Source organism: Lycorma delicatula, chromosome 13 (genome assembly GCF_047948215.1).
Source record: "Lycorma delicatula isolate Av1 chromosome 13, ASM4794821v1, whole genome shotgun sequence".
Lineage (NCBI taxonomy): Eukaryota > Metazoa > Arthropoda > Insecta > Hemiptera > Fulgoridae > Lycorma > Lycorma delicatula.
Genome location: NC_134467.1, coordinates 5,679,584 through 5,703,841, shown reverse-complemented (window position 1 = coordinate 5,703,841; position 24,258 = coordinate 5,679,584). Strand labels below are relative to the sequence as shown.

General features: G+C 28.5%; 1 protein-coding gene and 1 pseudogene across 5 annotated transcripts in view; one reads left to right on the top strand and one right to left on the bottom strand.

Annotated features, from left to right (window-relative positions):
- Positions 1-24,258, bottom strand: part of LOC142333570 (uncharacterized) — an 85,721-nt gene that overhangs the window by 8,280 nt on the left and 53,183 nt on the right. For 4 of the 5 annotated variants that reach the window (XM_075380875.1, XM_075380877.1, XM_075380874.1 and 1 more), the window contains 2 exons: positions 11,181-11,318; positions 105-306 (listed from right to left, as the gene is read on the bottom strand). In XM_075380875.1, the coding sequence (XP_075236990.1) occupies positions 151-306; positions 11,181-11,318 (294 nt within the window). In that variant the 3' untranslated portion in view covers positions 105-150. Of the gene's footprint in view, positions 1-104; positions 307-8,346; positions 10,218-11,180; positions 11,319-24,258 lie in introns of those variants that run through there. The other variant, XM_075380878.1, reaches the window with a different exon arrangement.
- LOC142333973 (protein toll-like) lies at positions 13,598-20,618 on the top strand (annotated as a pseudogene).

Sequence of the window (24,258 nt, the reverse complement as noted above, 5' to 3'; positions counted from 1 at the left end):
CTTACATTAAGTAAGTAAATTAAACTAGCAAATTAAAAATTGGTTATCGTTATACAGAATGTATACAGTATAATTTATTATTTTATTTTTGGTAAAGAACTTACGATCTTTAGTTGTATAACCAACACCACCAACAGGATTAGAAGTTTCCTAAGGACCATCATATTTTACTGTGTAACCATCTAATTCTTGTCCCATTGCATTCATTAAAGGGAATTTTCCTGTTCCACGAGACCCTCTGAAGTCTTCCGTAACTACAGACCAAACCATGATACCTCCAAATCCTTCTTCTTTTAACCAAGCCATCTACAAATGAAAAAATTAAATATAATTAGTAATAGTTATTTATATCTTAAAAAAACTGCATCTTGTAAAAATCTGTAGTTCTTTTTACTGCAGCAGTAAACAGCTTAATCACTTTACATATAGGCTGCCAACTCTGTAGGATTTATGAAGCCTCCTGTGTGTTCTTAAATTCTGAGTCTGTTGCGTATGGAGTTTCACTATTGTTTAAAACTCTCCTCCATTCAATCGTCATCCGTTTAGCACGTTTATTTTATTTTAAATACACACAATATGAAATTTACTTCATTATCTAAAGCTGGATTAAGAGATTTTTATTTTTGTAATATAGTAATTTTTTCAGTTTGGATTTTTGAGATAACTCAGCCGATAAATTTTTTCTTTCATTTAACTATTTTTAGTGTAAGGTGATACACAATAGGCATAGATTTACAAATAACTTATATAGACCACTGCTATTGAAAAAAATAAAATAAAATGTGCTTTATTGACAAGGCAAAAGTAAGTTACTTTACTTATTTACTTACTTAGTAAGTAAGTAACTTGACTTAGTTATTTACTTCACAGAAAATAATAATAATAAAAATTGAATAATTCATTCAATGGAATAAATGATAGATTTGCATAAAATTCATGTAATAATTTATTTAATTTAATGGAATTTACAACTACATAAATTCAGATGTTTGGCTACCTTTGTTATATCCATTGAATTGCAGACCATGATTACTAATTTGCAGTATCATTATAACAACATTTATATTACACAAGTAAATGCAATTTTACCCATCATGCCTGATAAAGGCATTTGAGGTTCTTTATAGATTGTTGGTATATGTCTTTGTTATGCTATTATGAATCTTGAAATACAAAACTCTCAGTTTCCATTTTCTGAGCAAAAATTCTTTATTTAACAACAAACTTGTTCATCAATATTTTATTAATATTTTGCTACTTGCAAAAATAAAAACGATACAATATTTGAATCTTTGAGGACGAGTCTACAGTCACAAATTAAGCTTTTTATATGGAAAAATTATTATTAAAATATATTTAATCCACTGGCAAAGAGTTAAAAAAATAATTGAAGAATGAAAATATATATAAATATAAAATATTGCAATATGAGATATTAATAAAAATCATTCGAGAAAAACTATTATTCCATTTAATGTTAAGTTATTTTATTTTAAGATGAAGAAAATTAAGGTTCTTTATTTTTTTTTTTATTATAATTCAATTAGATTTTAACAATTGCTGTTTGTACAACAGCAATATTTGTGGATAAAAAACGTTTAATTTTATTCATATAAATTTATATGAAGATCTTTCAAATAATTCAGTAATTTATTAAAGACTAGTCGGAACCTGGACCCCCAAGGCCAAGGTAAAACTTCCACCCAAGTCAGGGTCTCCCAGGGCCGCAGCGCTCGCCATTCCTGTGTTACAGAGGGACGGCGCCTTGAACACCCAAAGAGTTAAATTCGGTCGCCATTCCCGTCTACCTAGAAGGCTACGCTCCCCTGGACATGCGCACTGTTCATTATCCTCATTAGTGTGAGAATAATACTGATAAATAACAAATATTCAGACCTATATACTGATAAATAACAAAAAAATATAGAAACCTGAAAAAGAAACTAGAAAAAGACAGAATAACAGTAGCTTTTAACCTTGCTTTTTCTGTTTAGCTTCGGAACCATAACACTTCACAGGATGATGGGTTTAAAGTGTAGTCTTGTACAGTCTCAGGTCGACCATTCCTGAGAATTGTGGTTAATTGAAACACAAGAACACCGGTATACACGGTCTAGTATTCAAATCCGTATAACAGTAACTGCCTTTACTAGAATTTGAACGTTAGAAAGATCGACTTCCAAATCAGCTGAAGAGTTAACCACTAGACCGACCCCCGGTGGGTTAGAATAACTATAGCTAAAGTAACTAAAGTACACACACTTTTGACAGAAAAATTCATAACTTATTTCTTTGCCATAATAATGAAGTAAAAGAATTAATCTTTTTTTTTCCGTAAAGAATATCTTTAATTTACAACTTCACGCTCCTTGGGGGTGAAAAAATAATACAATTATTAATGTTCAAGGGAGCAAGAGCCTCGGTCTGTGGCTTAAAACCTTCCCTGGTGTAATACGAATGTATCCTGAAAATGTGAAAGCAATCGATCAGTTGGTTCTTCAGAGATTTTTTTAAATGAAATACATCAAAAAACCTTCTCAGTTATGCCCAAGAAACATGGGTAAAAATCTGGTTGCGTTTGATCAAGTGGTTTTTTGTTTATCCCGAACAAACAAAACCCCTTTTCATCTTTATGTAATAGATATACGAGATCTAAAATAACGAGACAATTTTTTTTGACAACCACTTTAAAGCTACTAGTAAACATATGGTTATTATATGACCAGCTGATTTATATTGGGTATGATACTGCTCTAGTATATTCATAACAATCTTGATAAGTTGCAAACTGTAATGCAAGTGATCTGGATAATTTAGGCTTATGTCAGTAAATTAGTTCATAACGCTTTAAAATAAAATATCAAATTTTTAATTTTTCATCTAGTTTCGGCTTATTAGTTACATGAATACACCATAATGGTGACTGTGCTTATATAAATGCAACTGAAGTGAAATATCAGGTGAATTTTATTACATACTTGGGTTGATGGTTTATTAAATTTAAGGAAGTTTTTTCCACTCTATCTTCTAAACCAAATCTACTTTGTCCTAGTTAATTTGAAATTCAATTATAGATTGCATTGCCAACATAAGAAAAAATAACAGAGGTGTGAATTATGGCAGCTAAAAAACAATAAAAAATTAGGGAATTACTTACCGAAAGATAGTGGAGAACTATAAACCTAGGTAATACCTAGGTTCTATAACTGCCTGCTGGGTAGTGTAAGAAGTACCTGTAACCTTATTTTAAATTTAACTTAAGAGTGGATTTTCTATTTTGCATTTGATGAGATGGAAGCACTGTCTGGCATTGTGGCATTGACTTCTTACTAAATTGTATACTTATAATGTTGTCAATCTATAATATCTATAATGTTGTTATATAATCTATAATATAGTGTGGATGACAATTTTGTATATTGTATAATTTTTATACATATATATATATATATATATATATATATATATATATATATATATAGCCTAGGACACTCCCAGTAAAATAAGGAATCCAACTTAGTCATACTTCTAAATTGGTTCAACTGTTGTGCAGCTACATTGGAACAAACATACAAACACACATATATATATATATATATATATATATATATACACACATTCTAAATACATTACACTCGTTTTTGAGCAGTGTAAAAATTGAGATACACCAATGAACTGTTAAAACTTTGTTTTTCAAAAACTGTCTGCCTTAAAAAAATCCTATCCTTGAACCCACCTTCAATTTATAATTAGTACAAAGTAACTGTGTACCACCTTAAGGGAGGTACAAATAATGTTAATTTTTCCATTATGTTAATATAACAATATATATTCTATAACATTAGAAACAAACCTGCAAATCCACTTCTAATAACACTTTACTCGTACATCCTTCCAGCGTTCCTTTCTAATTACACGCTTCACTTAAGACCTGAAGAATACATGTGCTGTTGCTGCTTTTTGAGGTCACAAATCAAATTTTATGATCAAATAGTAAATGTAATCATAACAGCAAGTGTTTCCTTAAACCCAACTGATATAATATTGAATATTGGACTTAAATAAGAATTTGTGTGAAGATTACAGTAGGGATGATGTACAGCGTAATAGGCAGTATTATACTGTGTATCCAATTAACAGGATTTGTAATCGGTGATCAGTGACAGCTGATTGGCGATTATAATAATTATTATTTATTATGTTACAGTTATGTTAATGTGCTATAATGGGTTAACTAATACTATAATGCCAGATTAAAGTAATGGTTAAAACGTAGATAGACATTGGCAATATAAGTTGTAAAAATGTTTAACTTCTTAGTAAGCAGTATTATATTTTATTTGATAATGTAAATCTATTTCATGTGTTCTTGTTGCTTTTTACTACCCTGTCTAGCGCTATAGCAGTAGAAGTTAAAGTATGGTAACCCATCAAAATAACCTTTTAAATAAAAACTACAATGAGACAAGAGGATGGTCTTACAATATTACTCGATTGTGCTCTGGAAAAATTAATTGCAGAATATAATAGGAAAATAAAAATACTTAATAAAAATGGGGGGGGGGGGTTAACATCTTAATATTTAAATGTAAATGTTTTACCATTAGCTGATGATCTGATAACTTTGGTAAAAGACTTTAGATAGAGAAAATTAAAATCAAGAACTAGAAAAATGTGCAAACAAAATTAGGCTACAAATTTTATATAATGGATTCCAATAATAAAAGTAGAATCCAAAAAGTGAAAATTTCAGAATAAGAATCAATCAAGAGTTAAAAATTTAAAGCAAAATAATTATGCTGAACATTTTTTGAAAAAAATAAAAGCCAGAACACAAAAAATCAAAGTGGCTTTCATCTTACAAAATTTCTTAGGGAAATCTAATAATTGTAACTTTACGGCCAAAACTCAAAATAATACTGCTAAATTAAGCAAATCTGAAGAATTTTACCAAAATTTTGAAAAGTTATACAATTAGAAAAAGAACTAATTTTATGGTCACTTGACTGGAATGGATGAAAATAAATTAATGAAACAAATATTTAACTTTTTTTTAAAAAAGGAAAACCAAATAAGCTAGTTAAAAAAATGTAAAATCTCAAATTATTAAATATTTCCACAGAAGTAATTTCTGATGAAATCTTTCAGAAAACTAATCTTTCAAGAAAACTAGATAACAGCAATAAAGTAAGCAATAAATAGCAAGATAATAAAGCAAGTAGTAACGTAAGCAAGGTAATAGCAATAAAAGGACTAAAATAAAATAGCAATAAGATATGTTTCTAACTTTTGAAATGTACTCTAGCTTATCAGAAACAAAACTGAATCAATATGTAATGACACCCTTAGCTATTGAATCTGCACGTTTTTTTTTTTATTTATTAGTTCACATCTTATTTGCATTGACAGTAGGATTCACACATTTATACACTGAACCACCCTAATTGAATGACTAATTACAAAATTTATCAGGAACATCAAAATAAAAGATTTTAAGACAGATTAGCTTTATAATTTCATCCAGATTAGGATGAAAATAACTTTACCAAAAATTCAACAATTTTCTCAAGAACTCTTATGACTTGAAATTATAACTACAGTGGCTTCTTCAAAACAAACAATATAGTACATTCAGAGTTGTATCATTCATTGAGTTGTAACTCATTCAGAGTTGTATCTTCCTGTGCAATATCTTATCTGTAAAAGCATCTTCAAGAAAAGAATTTCATTTAAAAACATTTCATTACAATGAATAAACATTGAAAAACATTTTTTTGAAATAATGATTGCCTTTACATAGTAATTTTTAATATAATTTAAAACATAATTTCAAAGACAATGTTAAACATTGCCAATATTAACATAACCATCTACTCACCATTTGTGTTCCGTAAAAAAGCAACTAACGTTTAGTAGGTTTGAACCTGATCTCTCTAAGAGAGAGATAACCTCTCTCTCAGAGAGAGAGAGAGAGAGCGACACAAAAAAAAATCAAAATCTGCAAGAGCTTAAAAAAGTTTTATAAAGATTTTTGGCCCTTCTATGATGATCTTCCATTCAGTTATGCAGTTATGTTCCTGGAAAACACTTCTCCAGATATTCGATCAGACGAGGAAGTCCAACTGCATGGCCACTTTCTTTCTTTTTCCTGTTTAGCCTCCGGTAACTACTGTTTAGATAATACTTTAGAGGATGAATGAGGATGATATGTATGAGTGTAAATGAAATAGAGTCTTGTACATTCTCAGTTCGACCATTCCTGAGATGTGTGGTTAATTGAAACCCAACCACCACTCTTGGCTTCCAAATCAGCTGATTTGGGAAGACGCGTTCACCACTAGACCAACCCGGTGGGTTAAGGTTAGGATGCACTAAATTTAGCTATCATTTTCATTGATTATTTACGAAAACCATTAATGATACCGTACGAAATATGTAATAATTAATTTTTTCCCTAATTATGTTATGTGCTTAAGGTATTGACCTATAAGCAAAATTTGTTTCAAGATTCTTTAGAAATAACTTTTAGTACTCTCATTAAAAATCTGTTATGGTTACATTTTTCCTTATAACTTAAAGTATCTTAAAATAGAAAGATGTCACTCTCAGATATCACTTCTCTGGATGTTTTTGCTTGGGGTTTTATTATAAATTATACCAAAGAAAATATTGAGATTTTAATGATTTAACACAAAAAATGTTAAAGGTGTTTGGTCTAATAATGCCGCAGATGCTCCCAAACACCTAGCAAGAGTTAGATTATTGTCTAGGCATCTGACCAGCTAAAAAAAGTGCATACACTGAAGTTGACTAGCCTACATTAGAACATGACGAGTTGCTAAGTTTAGTAAAAAAAAAAAAAGAAGAAAGTTATTAACATGTACTTCTGGATACTTTTAGTCTGGACATCCTGTAGATTATGAAGTGTGTGTGTGTGTGTGTATATATATATATATATATAAAAACAAAGAAAATATTATTTATAATATATAATTATATATTAAAATTAATATAATATATAATTAATATAATATCTTATAAGATATAAATAATACAATGATAATAAATTTATAATAATTAAAATAAAAACACCTCATACTGCATGATATTTTTTTAATTCTTACAAATTAGCACTTCTGTGGTACACACCTTAGTTAAAAACCACACCATATGGCAGAGTATTTCTTCACTAAAAGAGGATGAATATATTCTGGGCCCATCAAAGAATTAATTCGGCAAATGGCCTCTTCAACACCACTGTCAGTTAAAATAACATTTGCTACATACACAGCAGATGTATATTCACATATTTCAGTCAACATCACGTCCAGTTAGTTAATTATATAATTTTTGTCATTACACTGAATAATAATAAAAGTACTGAAATTAGTTTTTGTGGAATTTCATTATTTCAAACCAAAATGTGAACTAAAAAATAAATGGGTGAAATAACAAAGGTTTAGTGAAAAATAAAGGGCATAATAACATGGTTTTGCACTAAAATAAAGAACAAAAAGGGATTAAAAACCATAATTAAAAAAATAAAATCAAAGAATTAAGACAGAAATATGCCAGGAAATGAAAAATCTTGTTGAACATTTTTTTATACCAATTTACTATCTATGGAATTTACAAAAACTATTACAAATATGAGTTTTAACTATTACAAATATGAGTTTTATTTTCTTAATGTGTGAGTTGTAATAAAATGAACAACAAAGTAACGTCACCATGGTCCAATTGGATCAGCATGATGCGTAAACAATGTGTAATTATGTACTCAGGCCTACCATTCCTGAGAAATAAGGTGCCACCAAAGCATATCAGTATGCATGGTTTAGTTTTTAAATCCGTATAAAAGCAACTAACGTTTAGTAGGTTTGAACCTGATCTCTCTAAGAGAGAGATAACCTCTCTGTCAGAGAGAGAGAGAGAGAGTGACACAAAAAAAAAATCAAAATCTCCAGGAGCTTAAAGAAGTTATAGATAAAGATTTTTGGCCCTTCTATGATGGTCTTCCATTCAGTTATGCAGAAAAAGAGGAGCGCAATAGAACATGTTAAGGTAAAAAGAAATTTAAAGACAGGTGTCAACAAATTAATATTTTTAATAAAATAATATTATACTGTACATTTATGTAAAACTATAATGTATAGAACTGTTACTTTAAACTTTTAAGAGCGTTTTTATATTTTCACAATATACTAATGAAGCAACAGTTATTCATTAGTTTTATTTTTAGTTAGCAAACCTTATTATAATAATTCAATACAAAGTTTAATTTTTTGTTTATAAAAGTCTGATTAGTTATAATACAAGTCAGTAGGATAAGGAACTAATTAAATATCTCTTGTAATGTTACTATATTTTTTTTGTCTTTAATTTTTAAGAATGTTTTTATATTTTCAGTGTACTAATGAAGCAATAGTTATTCATTAGTTTATTTTTAGTTTGTAAACCTAATGGTAATTAACCAATTAAATATCTCTTATAATGTATTTTTGTACTGTTATCTAAAAAATGAAAGTGTTTTGTTGTAAGTAACGTCTTTACATTCTATCTCTACAATTATTTTGTTTCCTAGTAATTTCAATAATTCAGAAAAACATTTTATAATATAAACCTAATAATATCATGAACACTTGTATTAGGTTTCAGTTCAAGAAAAGAGCAGGCAAAATTAAGTTTCTAGGCAGACAGCTGTTTTTCAAAGCATATTTTTCAACTATAACTAAAACAACCAAGTTCAAAACGCCCTATGTAGCCGATCACCATTGTTTGACATAACCTACATGTTTTTTGAATTGTAAGAAATCTTCTAAGCAAGTAATAGATGAAAAAAAGAATTTATCTTAAATACAGGTAATTAGAAATCTTAGATTAAATTTATGATATAACTGTTATATTACATTCTGTTAATTCAATTTCAAAGGTTTTTCTGCTCTCCTGAAAAAATTAGAATGAATGACTATATAACTATAATATATATAGTTATATAACTATTATATATATAGTTATATAACTATATATATATAGTTATATAACTATACAATTAAATATGCATTTTAATTGCTCTCATTTAAAGTGTAACATTCAACTCAGAAATAGGATATGCCACGTTTAAAAACAATTGCAGTTGCTGTTTTTAAGAGAACTGCAATTATTATTTTTAACAGATGGTAAGTTTTAAGCTAGAAACGTTTTGATTCTCAATGTGGGTGGTGGGTGAAAAAGTTTAACAATCAATTGTTTAAAAGAATATTACATAAAAAAAAAAAAAAAAAAACATGGTGAATATTTGGACTGTACAACTATGCTGGCCAGGAGTTTGACTGTGTGGTTTGTCAAGCTCTTCATCATTTGGCCATTAACATTTTACTTTACTTTACAATCTTCAATCTCAAACATAAACAATAAAACAATAAATCTCAAACATTTTTAAGTGATCATAAAAACACAAGTATAAAACATAATTATGTATAAAATATAATTCTCAAGACTTATCTCTTCTAATAGAAGAGATACAATAATATTAATAATATCTGTATGACTAATAATTAAAATATAATAAAGCAGATCTTTAAATAATTACAGTTACGGCATTCGTGATTTGTACATTTTGACAATCTTAAAATCTTACACAGTATACAGAAAGTAAGGCAAATCAGTAAGAATTTCAAATTAAAGTTTTATAAATTCTTAAATTAACAGTTTCACTCCAGTAGCAGTTATTTTAAATAAATAATATTTAGTTTATATTAATTTTAACAATAGTTTTATAAAATAAATCAACAGCACTTATGTATTGAATAACGCTAATGTACTGTCTTTTTCTAATTAGTCTTTGGAATGTAACGTATTACTTCAGAGGATTATATGTATGAACGTAAATGAAATTTAGTCATGTACAATCTCAGGTCAACCATTCCTAAGATGTCTGGTTATATTTGAAACTAAACCGCAAAAGGAAAACAGTTATTAATGACCTAGTATTCAAATCTGTTTAAAAGAAAGTTCTAAGGTTCAAATTCTAGTAAAGGGAGTACAGATATGTACTTTTATACAGATTTGAATTTTACTAGATTAAGGATATTGGTATTGGGTTACAATTAACTGCCTATCTCAGGAATGGTCAACCTGAGACTGTACAAGACTAAACTCCATTTATATTCATATATATCATCATCTGAAGAAATATCTTGCAGCGATTCCAGAACCTAATCAGAAAAAGAGAGAATGGTAACGTACCAATTAATTTTTCAAAGTAATGCTTCTAAATAATTAAATTTTTTATAATGATTTAATAAATGTAATCTGATATTTTCATTGGCTTTTAATTATTGCTACTTAAAAATTATACCAAGAACATTCTAGTATCGAGTTAAATTTTAAAAGTGTTTATTTGGTTATTTGAAATACCAAATGAAGTTTTTCATTTGCCCAAGTAATTTCCTTTTCAGATAATGTGTATCTATGTCCAGAAACAGTTTACGGATTAACTTCTGTTAGTATTTCCTGTCGAGGTAATATTAGAATATCACTGTGTGCTGGAAAAACATAAAAAGGAGATGGACCTTGAAAGTGAGGAAAACTTACTTCCGCTTCTTCTGTTGATTCTTTTCTAGATAATACACAAACTAACCACAAAGCACCATTATAATGCACAAGACAAAACCTTTTATATCATAAATTTGAGGAAAACCAACTTCTCTTTCGTGCAAAACTTTAAGTTGTTCATATTCTTCATTTCTGGAAATAATTTTTGTTTTAAAATATCCTTTCCTGACTGGTAAAAAAGCACGCAACTTCTGAGTACCTTAGATTGCCATCGTTTTGCTAAATACTTTTCATTTGAAACAAATATGAAATTCATATTTTTAATATTTGACCAAGCCTAATAATAAAGCTGAGTGACTGTTGTTACTTGATCTTGCTATGGGCGTTGTAAACTTGCTTTTGATGTTAATCTTTTCTTTTAAGACTATCACCAAAACCAACAAATGCACTTTTTAATGTGATGTGGCAAACGAATGTCATTCTGCCCCTGGACCAAAGTCATCCTCATCATACATTAAATTCACAAAATTTTTACGATTTTTATATTGAGCTGCTGAGCAATCTGAGAAGTAAGTTTATTCACAATATTATACTATTCTTTTAAAAACTGAATTAGTTTTTACCTTTTTTAAGGTGACACTTTCATTTTCAACTTTAAAATTTTCTAATTTAACCAAGTTGGTCTCTTCAATTGCTAAAGGATCTTTTTCAATATCACCATTAATAACATCTAGCGGTTCCTCTTTCAGTTGTACTAAATCCTGTAATACAAAACAAAATATGAATGCTACAAATTAAATATGTTTATGATTATTTGTATAATTTATAAAATTAAAATAAATTGCAACTCTAATTGACTTACAACACACATTAACAGATCAGCGACTGTTATATTATTATTATTATTAGACGACTTTAATGTGCAAGGTTTTACATGAGAAAATCACAAAAACCTTTCTTTTGTTAAATATTAACATCCAAATTTAAATGTTAAAAATCCTAAAGACAGCAACAAAATTCTAGCAAGTACTTTGAAAAACTATTAAACTACGAGGAACCTAAGGTAAGATTTCAATTCCAAAATTCAGCAATATGAACTGACAAATCAAAAACACATAAGGAAATAAAAATAGACAAACTCATCAAGAAAATAAACAAGGTAACAGGTGATGGCTTGATTGCAGCAGAATTACAAAAGAATCATGCAAACAGCAAAGAAAAAACTTAAGAAAGAGATATGGAAAACTCGAAAAAATTCCATTAATACATCCACTACACAAATATGAAAATGATACAGAAGTAAATAACTACAAAAGGATTAACCTCTTACCTATGACATACAAAATCCTTTCAAAAGGACTTCAAATTAGAATCTAATTAATCGCAGACTACGGCTAAAAACATTTACCAAAAAGACAGAATTCATAACCATCCAAGATTCCCTAAAGTTGCAAAATAACAAAATATGGGAAAATCAATAAATTCAACAAATTTAAATATATGGGAGAAATAACCCAAATTAATGGTTTAGATAAAAAAAGCCAATCAAGCGCGAATGAGAATATTAAAATAAGCCTATCAACTAACAAAAGATATCTTCAACAAAAAGAATATTTCAGAAGATGCCTAAATCAGATATTAAAATAATCAAGTAGTAAAAAGTAGAGATGCACCTGTTTACATCAGATGCATAATCAGTTTAAAAACAGACAACTTAGTCCAGCAGAATAAAAGAAGGTAAAGACTTGAGAAAAGTCCTATGACCAATGTTTAAACAGTTTCCCTAATATGGTGTTTATTATGGCCACTATAGATTAGAATATTACCGGGTTACTAGGGTATATTTTGGGCTTCTCAGTCAAAATCTTTCATTAACTAAAAAGGGTATGAAACAAAAATGCATAAAGAGCATATGACAAAAGAGACCAATTTTTAAATAAAACTGATGATTTAGTTAGTGAATAGTAACAGTGAAACTGAAGGTAGTAGACAACTCAGAAACAAGGTGAATCAAAATCAATAAAACTTAAGGAAAATTCCAAATTCAATTTGTTTGATTCAAAAAATCTAAGAAAAACGTTTGATTTTTCATTTTTTATTCTAACAAAAGAACATCAAAAAATTGTTTTATTGGAAATATGAATATTTGAATGAAGCTCACCATCCAGATAAAAAATTATATTCATTAAGTACAGAAACTGAATATAACAGTTTTATGAGGAGAACCTTAGTTTAGATCGAAGAAAATTTAAATCTTCTGAGTTAGGTAATAAGATTAAAAAACTGCAGTTTATTTTTCATATTTTTTCTGTCTCAACCGCTTTACAGATTGAATCGATTGTCAAAATAATTCTTGTTTTTTAATTGTAATCATTATTACTCAGCCTTAAAAAAAAATTTATCTTATCCGGTGACAGGAATATAAATTTACCAAATAACAATAATAAAATAAATAAGTATAAAATCCTACAGAATAGTCAGGGATAAAAATCACAAGTTAATATTACTTTGAGGCCAACATAAGTTTAAGATCATTTGCAGACTATTTGTTTAAAAGAGATAAGATAACCTTGCTTTAAATTACAACCAGAGCATTTAGACCATACGATAGTTCTAAACAGTAAACAGAAAAATAAGTTACAATGTAAAGATAGATTTTAGTTGTTTTAATGATTTAATTAACGAAAAAGATTCTAGTTCTATAAATAAATAAAGGCCTATACCCATAAAAAAAATAACATTAATGATGTTTTCATTATCAATAAACTGAATAAAGGAATTGAATATGCCAAAAATACTGCTAAGACTATTAAATTTCTGTAAAGCTAAGCCTTGGTCAGTTAAAAACATAACCCTACTTCTTTTTTTAACTAAGAAAGTGTATTAAATTAAAAGATAAATTATCCAGATGTCAATGTTTAAATAAGTATTACAAAAGATAAAACAAACTTAATACTTAAAATTTTTAGAACAGATTAAACAATAAACTGCGTATACAGAAAATATAAAATCAAAATGCTAAAGAATAAGGGTATGACAGATGAGCAGAGATAGTTATGAATCACCTAGTGAATTTTTTATTAGAGTTGGCAATAAAATAGATATACACTGAATGCAATATTGACATTAGTAATTAAGCGACAGAAATAATCCTTTATAGATAATTAGATAAAACAATAAACTGTGAGCACACAAGTAGGCGCAATATAAAAAGTATTATTTTTCCTTAAAAGATCATAGAGTTGGTTGTTGATGTGGGGAAAGCAATATAGCTTTGGTAAATATCTTTTATTTAAATAGCGATTTATCAATTTTAATACTATTCAATAAAACAACAACTCACTTTAAAATGTAATTAGCGCTTATCGTACCAGGATAATGTGTTCTTAGCCAAATATTATAAAATGTATAGTTAAGAATAAAACATTAGTAACTTATTATAACATCAGTACTATTTAATGAAGATGATTTGAGTACTGAAATACTTCCTGTGTTGTAGAGGGCATTATTTGCTTTCTCATGGCTCCAATTTAACAGTCTTATGTTAATTACCATCTGGTGGTTCATAAGGTTGTGGTTGTCACTACTATTATAAATATATTTCTCTGACTGAACGTCTTTCTATGTCATATTTTAATATTAATAAACTATTTTGTTATAAATTAACATATTTACGTTAAATTATAATTTTTTTTAGGCTAATGATCTTCATTTTCGCTCAAAGAATTATGGAACAGTTGATTTATCATACAACAATATTTCAGTGATTGATCTTCAGCCGATGGAATTACTGGCACTTGCACAATATGAATCGAATTCATCAACTTCACACCATTACAAAACATTAGAAAATCATAGTGCTAGAATTAATCTGATTGGAAATCCATTATTATGTGACAATAGAAATTATCACCTTAAAAAGTTTTTTGAGGGAACTCTAACACCAGAAGCTTATTATTTGATTGATATCATTTCAAATAATCAAATAACATGTTCTGGACCAAAGCAATTAGAAGGTTTGTACTGGAATATGGTGCCATCAAAACTTCTAACATGTAAATTAAGTCAAAATAATAAACGAATCTAGTACTAAATGTCCAAAAGAATGGAAATGTTTCTACCGCCCGCAAGAGGAAGGATTGATTATCGATTGCACTGAACTAAGGATAAAAACTTTCCCCTCGAAACTTTCTTCTTGGAATATTACAATTCTACACTAAATCATATAAAAATGTTAATCATACTGAGCTATATTTAGCAAAAAATTATTTATCATCACTGCCACTAGAATTAGATGAAGGTTTCAAGTATATCACGACTTTACCACTTCCCTCAAATAACATTTCACAAATAACTTTGACCGGCTTATCGCCTAATATAACAGTAAATATCAGAATAAATTATTTTAAGTATAGCCATAATGATTGCATATTTAATAATAAATATTTTATTTAATGATTTTCACACTTGTTGACTATAAAATACAGTAATTAGACAAATTGTACTAAAATTGGTGTTATAAAGGAAGAAGAGGAAGTTGAGGAGGATGAAATGGGAGAAACAATACTGAGATCTGAATTTAAGAGAGCATTAAAAGATTTAAATGGCAGAAAGGCTCCTGGGATAGACAGAATACCTGTAGAATTACTGCGCAGTGCAGGTGAGGAAGCGATTGATAGATTATACAAGCTGGTGTGTAATATTTATGAAAAAGTTCCGTCAGACCTCAAAAAAAGCGTTATAGTCATGATACCAAAGAAAGCAAGGGCAGATAAATGTGAAGAATACAGAATACAGTTTAACTAATTAGTTTAACTAGTCATGCATCAAAAATCTTAACTAGAATTCTATACAGAAGAATTGAGAGGAGAGTGGAAGAAGGGTTAGGAGAAGACCAATTTGGTTTAAGGAAAAGTATAGGGACAAGAGAAGCAATTTTAGGCCTCAGATTAATAGTAGAAGAAAGATTAAAGAAAAACAAACCAACATACTTGGCGTTTATAGACCTAGAAAAAGCATGCGATAACGTAGACTGGAATAAAATGTTCAGCATTTTAAAAAAATTATGGTTCAAATACAGGGATAGAAGAACAATTGCTAGCATGTACAGGAACCAAACAGCAACAGTAACAATTGAAGAACATAAGAAAGAAGCCGTAATAAGAAAGGGAGTCCGACAAGGATGTTCCCTGTCCCCGTTACGTTTTAATCTTTACATGGAACTAGCAGAACTTCAGAGTAACAGTACAAGGTGAAAAGATAAAGATGCTGCGATTTGCTGATGATATAGTAATTCTAGCCGAGAGTAAAAAGGATCTAGAAGAAACAATGTACGGCATAGATGAAGTCCTACGCAACAACTATTGCGTGAAAATAAACAAATACAAAACAAACGTAATGAAATGTATTAGAAATAACAAAGATGTACCAATGAATGTGAAAATAGGAGGAGAAAAGATTATGGAGGTAGAAGAATTTTGTTATTTGGGAAGGAGAATTACTAAAGATGGACGAAGCAGGAGCGATATAAAAGGCGAAATAGCACAAGCGAAACGAGCCTTCAGTCAGAAATATAATTTGTTAACATCAAAAATTAATTTAAATGTCAGGAAAAAATTTTTGAAAGTGTATGTTTGGAGTGTCGCTTTATATGGAAGTGAAGCTTGGACAATCGGAGTATCTGAGAAGAAAGGATTAGAAGCTTTTGAAATGCGGTGCTATAGGAGAATGTTAAAAATCAGATGGGTGGATAAAGTGACAAATGAAGAGGTATTGCGGCAAATAGATGAAGAAAGAAGCATTTGGAAAAATATAGTTAAAAGAAGAGACAGACTTATAGGCCACATACTAACGCATCCGGGAATAGTCGCTTTAATATTGGAAGGACAGGTAGAAGGAAAAAATTGTGTAGGCAGGCCACGTTTGGAATATGTAAAACAAATTGTTAAGGATGTAGGATGTAGGGGGTATACTGAAATGAAACGACTAGCACTAGATGGGGAATCTTGGAGAGCCGCATAAAACCAGTCAAATGACTGAAGACAAAAAAAAATGGTATAAAACTACGTTTCTAAAAAAGTTAAGAAAAAAACTTGTCTAAGAAAAACGAATTACTTGTCTTCACTCCAAATAAAAGGCAATGTGAGAATCATAAAATTAAATTTTGAATAATTAAAAGCAATTAAGTTGAGAGAAATTAAAAATTTTGTATAAAATGAAAGCTGTTTAGAAAGAAAATAACATTTACACTTGTTGGTTATGCTTCCACCAATGAGATAATTCAATTACTTCCCGTTTAGCTCAACAATATAATATTTTAATACAATACAATATAATTTTAATATTTATTGAAAATATAAAAAAATTTGGCCAAACATGAATTGTAATTAAATTTTAACGCAAGAAAAATTCACACTATAAAAATTTATATAGGTAAAGTATATGGTGATAAGAATATTTATAAATAAAATGTGAGAATTAATAAAACATATTCAATAAAGCTACACTGAAATTTATCAGACTGAAAAGAGATTGTTTTGAATGATCTTTTCTTGTATTAAAGAACTGAAGCAAGAAATCAACACTGAAATTTTGTAAGGTTGGACAAATCATTACTGATGAAATATGAAGGTCATCTCATTCATTAGATTTCAAAATTTCACATATACATAATTTTTATTGAACATTATCGGTACAATAAGTTTTGTATGATGACTTTCCCTGATCAATGAATGAGGAAAACAAAGGGTGGATTAGCCTTGACATTTCTTGACTGATATAACCAAGAGGGAATAAATTTCTTAATCGTACTGTCGGTGGTAATCGACACAGATTTGTCATAAAACTTCTGAAAATAAACACTGGATATTGAATATGTATCATTCAGCTACTTCAAAACCAAACATTAAGGTAAATTTACACAAAAAAAAAAATTATAATGGATATTTTCTGAGGCCAGAAATGTAAGAAGTCTTTCCTGAAACTATCACAATAATTACAGTTACTAAAAATACTTAATAAAAACAAAACTTTATTTGAAAACAGAATGTGATGAAATAGAGAAAGATGGTAACAGGGGATGTTTTTTCATAGTTTGATCTGATTTACATAAAACTTGATCAAAATATTGCATATGAGAACAGAATCGACTCATCAGTATAAAATTCAGGTGACGATAATGCCGAAGCATTTTTCACCCAGAAAAAAGTCAAATAAAAAAATAACCATTATAAAATGAAGTAGAGTCAGTTATAGTCTCTAAACATTAAGAAGCAATAGATTTGGGATCGTATCACCATATCAGTAATTAAAAATTACACAAATTCATAATGAACCCTTATATTTAATAAATATTTCCTTTAGTCTGGAGAAATATTTTATAACAGTATATTGAAATTTACTGAATTTCATGAAAATGTACTTAAAATAAAAATTGAATTCTTACATTAGTTAATGTAGGAAATCAAAGGTACTGGACTAAAACTTCAAATTAAGAAAAGACACCATCATTTTTACTGGACTGAATAAATTAACTGCAATTATTTACTCGGGTATAAGTTGGAATAAGATTATGTAAAAAAAAAAAAACTAGCTGGTCAGGGCTCACTTTTCTTACCCAATTGTCTAGCCAGGACCCCCAATGTGCTTCGATATCCTCATGCTTGGGAGAATAATACTGATAAATAAAACTTAAACCTCGTTCAGTTTACAAAAAAATATCATTATATGGTAGGTAAATTTCTTCAAAGCACAGTTTAGTCAGTACAGGACCCAAAACTCTGAGCGATTTGAAGAGTGTGGGTTTCAAACTAGTCAGCCTTCATCTTAAAAATAGTAGTTATATCCATCCATATTTAGTCTGGTTCTTAGTATTACCCTACAAACACCACTAGGAGGTTATCATATTTTGTTTCTTATTTTTCTTAAGTGTTTTTTGGCCAAGTAACTGGAGGCAGGTGCAGCCAGCTGGGTCGCACTACAGTAACCGTGGCTATTGGTTGAGCTACCAATAGTACACGAACAAATCCCTTAAAAAATCGAAAATAAAAAAAACACCAAAAATGATCTTTAGAAATTATCTGAAGAATAATTGCAAGCCCAAATCTACTATTGTAATATATTGTCTAATCAGAAATGGGAAAAATTTGGAATCATTTTTCAAAATTTTTTAACTTTCTTCATCCCTTTGCAAAAAATCTAAAAATTGGTTTTTAGATATTCACATGAAGATTATTACACACACACATAAGTTCACGTGCCAAAACTCAAGTTGATATCTTCATTTGTTACTGAGAAATTAAAAAAATAGTAAAAATTTCATTGTACTCCATTTTAACCCTTTAAACCCAGAATTTAAAAAAATCCTTTCTTAATGTGCACTTACACAGTATAAAAAAAAACTTGAATACAATTTTTCATTAATTTATCTTCACTAGTTTTTGTTGGGCATTGATAAATCAGTTATCAGTCAAGTCAGTCAATCACGACAATCTGCTTTATAGGTACAGTTTTTCAAAATTTATAGCTGGCTTAGACATGAACCCCAAGCCTATGGCACATATGGAGAGTTCAAATAGAAACATACACTGCCTAGAAATATCTCTTTTCCAAAGAAATTTAACAAGGCAGCAAAATACACCGGTTTAAAGTATAAAGATGATTTCATAAAAGGTTGAGATCCTAATTTATCCCCACCGGATTTTTATCGAGTACACAATCAATTATACAAAATGGTTAGCCAAAATCAGCAGAAATCATAAGTCAGTGCACGCATAGGAAGTTTTATAAATGTAAAATGATTTTACATTAGTAAAACGTAGAATCTCCTAAAATGGTCACAAACTGACCACTAAAAACCGAACTTTAATGTCCTTTGTGGATGACTTCTAGTAAGTATATGTTTTTTTTTTATAAAGAATAATTTTAAAAATTATTTAAAAATCACAAAATATATCTTTTGAAAATAACTAAGATTTATAGCGATATATAATTCATTTGATTAACTTAATTTTTATTAAATGACTTCTTAATTTACAAGATTTTTTCTGTCTTAATATCTTTTAAATATGATTATTAATCTGTCTATTGTTTTTATATTTCAGATCGACAATCTGAATAATGTAACTTGCTTGGGAGGAAAATCTATATCAGAATTAACAGTAAATGAAATTTGTCCCACGTCTACAGCAGGCGTAATAATTATTATTAGCATTCTTGGGCTCATAGTAGGTCTTCTTATAGCTCTCTACTATCGATATAATCAAGAAATAAAAGTTTGGCTTTATGCACATCAGATGTTTCTTTGGCTTGTTACTGAAGATGAACTAGATCGTGATAAGCTGTATGATGGTTTCATAAGTTATTCTCACCGAGATGAAGATTTTGCGATAAAACATTTGGTTCCAGGGCTGGAGAATGGCACCCCTAAATTTAAGTTACATTTACATTATAGAGATTGGATTATAGGTGATTATATACCAAGTCAAATAGCACGGTCAGTTGAATATTCACGTAGAACTATTGTTGTGTTGTCACCTAACTTTCTAGAAAGTGTTTGGGGGAAAATGGAATTCAAAACAGCACATTCCCAAGCGTTGAGTATGGGAAGAGCAAGAGTAATTGTCATACTTTACGGTGATGTTGGCCCGGCTGATAATTTAGATCCTGAACTTAAAGCATATGTATCAATGAGCACATACCTAAAATGGGGTGACCTTGGTGTTGGGATAAGCTTCGATTTACTTTACCTCATCCTACCGACTTATCAAAAGGAATATACCACCTCTTTTCCAAAGAAATTTAACAAGGCAGCAAAATATACCGGTACTAAGTATCGATAAAGATGATCTCATAAAAGATTCAGTTCCTAATTCATCCCCACCAGCAAACAGTTTCATTGACCAAACACCATCGTTTAAACAAAATGGTCAGAAATCATAAGTCAGTGCGCATAGTATTTAGTGTTTAGGTACCATAATTCTCAAATAAATTAAAAATAAGTAACGTACATCATTTAGAGAATGTTGCTCATATAGAGTTTAAAATCTAAGATAGGAATTAGATTAAACAACTTTTTAAGTTTTATTTAAGTATATTTATAGATGAACCTTAGGAATTTTAGATTTAATCATTTGTACAAATATAAACAAAAATAAAAGAAAGAAAAATTTTACTTAATGTTAGTTAGATCTAATTTATTACATATGTATAGTAATTTATTATTTAGTTCTGCAAGTCATAATTTTCAATATGATATATTTATGATAAGCCACGTTTTTAGTATAGGCATAAAGTATACTTTTTTAAATTTTATATTGTCAATCTGCTAATGGATAAATTAAACCTGACTGTAAGTTAAAAATATGAGATATATTCTTGTAATTTACAACTAAAATTTATTTTAAGACTGATTTTAAAATAATAATTGTCTATGTAAGTAATAAAATACGATAAGCTCATTTTAGAACTTAAATGATACATAATTGTAAAATCTAATAAAATTGCTATCAATATTTCATTTTTTATTCTTTAATCAATTATTACAAGCCATAGAGAAAGGGTGACATAAAGCAGAAAAATTAACCTTGTGAAACTAATGCTGACTCCAAATATCTGGGATCATTTGCTTAGCAGAAATAAAATATTACAACCTTTATGTATCTGATTTATCAAACTATGAGTCCTGGGGCAGCACCCAGAAAAAATATTATTTTATCCCAGAAATCTCATTTCTTAATACTTAGATATTTCTTCTATTTAGGTAAAGAAAACAACACATCTTTGGCAAAAAATTAATTACAATACTTTAGTAGTTGAAAAACTAAGCTTTTTTTTTCAAGTTTAATCCTGTCACAATTAACTAATTTCCATTGAACTGAATTCAAACATGTAATGTTTGAATATGTTTGTATAACAGGAAATTTAATTAAACATAATAATTAAATACTTTACTTACCAATCAAGTTAAACATTTGTATGTTTATATGTGAAATGTTTAAATACTTAATTAACACTGATACTATTATTATTATTATTAGTAATAGTATTTTAATTAGTTGATTGATATTAATTATCAGTAATAACTGTTACTTCTAGAAACAAATATGTGGCGGCCATTTAAAACTATCATTATTTTATATCTAAGAGCCCCTATTAATTAAATAATGCAATTATTCCTCACCATCATGTCTAAAAATCACACATCATTGTACTTTAAAGTACTCTTGCTTTATTAATACATAAGGAAATATGAATCTTTCAGTATCCACAGTGTATTCAGTTGAGGATAATGTAGCGGTTTGTTACATGAAGGTCACTAAGTGTAAAATAACTCATATTCTCTGACATCTTACTTGGGAGTATTGTACTGCAAATACTGCAGAATTACATACATTAAATCATTTATTTTCTGGAGAGCAGGAAATTCCTAATTTGTTTCTAGGAAACATCCTGAGGTCAATACTGCCTCTATTCAAATGCAGGCATGGAGGTTTCTGAAACCTGTGAAGATCTTAAAAAGCTTTTTCTCAATTTGAAGCCGGATAGGATAGGAATGGTTGATATGAATGAGAATATGAGAATGCTCGGTATCTTCACATTACTTACTACTATATGATAAATGTAATTCTAGAATATTACAATAATAAACATTTAACCCTTTTTTTAACATTGCTTTACAAATAAAACAATTTCCAGCCTGCAAATCTTTAATTTATTACTAATTTACATTAAGATTGAAAGCAATATATTATTTCCATCACCAAAAGCGATGGTGTGAATCATTTCCAGTATCTGTGCAATAGATAGATCTACTCTAACTATATGCCATATGACTATAATCAATAGTAATTATTTCACATAATATGAGCTAAATAAATGAATCCTTATACTATATTAATATTAAAGAAATATAAATTACTTAGCTCATGTAACTACAATTATATTTTTTTAAATTTAAGATTATTCAGCAACGTATTTTTTAGTTACAATAAAACAGTGATCACCTTGGTAGCCACCAATTTTCAGGTTGACATTTGTTATGTAAATCAATTAATTAAATCGTGACCAGTTCAAGAACACTGGTAACATGAATATAGAAAAGTAATGATACATTAAACTGGATACAAACTGAATTTGGATGTGTCCTGCTACATCACTAATTAGTTATAACTTAATCCATGAAATAGACAAGTTGTTAGAATCGCTGCTAATTAATCATTATAAACATTTCATGTCGGAAGTCATTCAGAACCTTAACTACATAAGTAAATAAAGAATTTAATTATTAAGTTTACTTAGCAATTAGTTAAACTTCTTATCGTTCAAACATATGTGAACATACATACTTTTTCGATATTTAATTGTAATAGTAATATTATTATAATATACATCTGCTACACAAAATGGCAGTCCACTTCAACATTCCTTTAAAATAACACTTTCTATGTACGATCATGCAATCTTTTGTCTCAACTTTTCTATTTTTAAAAATTACAAATCACTTTTAGTAATACTACAATACATATTATTAGAATAAAAGAACTTAAGAAGCAGGCACGTGTAAATGTTATACTCTCAAAACCTTTTACTAGTCTTCAAATAAAAAATTTATTTTCACTGTTTAATGTTACCAGAGATCTCAACTTAAATAATGAAGGAAATATTTTAACTTTGAACAAGTACTATTTATTGCAATTAAATCCCTGTCCGATGAAACTACGCTACAGTAGATGATTCTTTAAATGAAAATAACAAGGTATTACTACTACTAATTTATGTAAGGATGAAAGGTAAAGAGGAAAATGTTCCATATTTTTATATGATCAGTTTATTGATGAAAATGTCATTTTATGGTTATAAATTACAAAACCAATATGTTGCAATTTAAAAACACTGATGGTAATACTCAAAACTGGTAAGGAATGTAGGAAAAGACAATTGAGAGGGCGTCTTTTGCAATCTTTTGTGTGTTTTACACACAGCTAAAATCATTAACGTTAAAAAGTAGTCAAGAAGGATAACTTTTTTTTAGTTTTCCAGTTTTTGAAGACTAATCTCAGTAAAACCTGTAGTTTTGTGAGTTTTAAAAAAAGAAAAAGCGATTAAGAAATAAAATATCTACAACTCTATTTTTTATTACTATATTGAACAAAGCTTGAACCATATTGCCAATTATATAACTAGTGCTATGTTTTACAAATTATTTCTTTTTTAGTTTCTACAAAAGAAGATCAAGGTGATTCTATATTGCCAAGCCTGATCGGGTACAAGAATTCTTTGCTCTTGCAACGATTGTTTTTAAAAAGAACAGGCTGTAAATGCACAAGAACATACAACAACAACCTCAATAAATTTAAGGAAATAAAATAAAAAAATTTTTAGCAATATTAATGATTGTTTTTATATATAATAAAGAAAATAGCTCTCTAATCTGAGTTACTGTTAATGAAATATATGAATGCCAGTTATAACTAAAATTTCACTAATTAATTATATTAATGAAAAACTGAAACAACTTACTGTAGATAAAGGGCATAAATACTGTTATTAATTTAATTTGAATTATTATAATTTATTAAAACCGACTAAAAATTATTTATAAATAAGTAATAGAAATTACATGCTTCTTTCAGCAAAAACAAAACTTGCAGACAAAGAGGAATTATGAATAATGTCCAAATGAACTACTTCAATTTTAGAGAA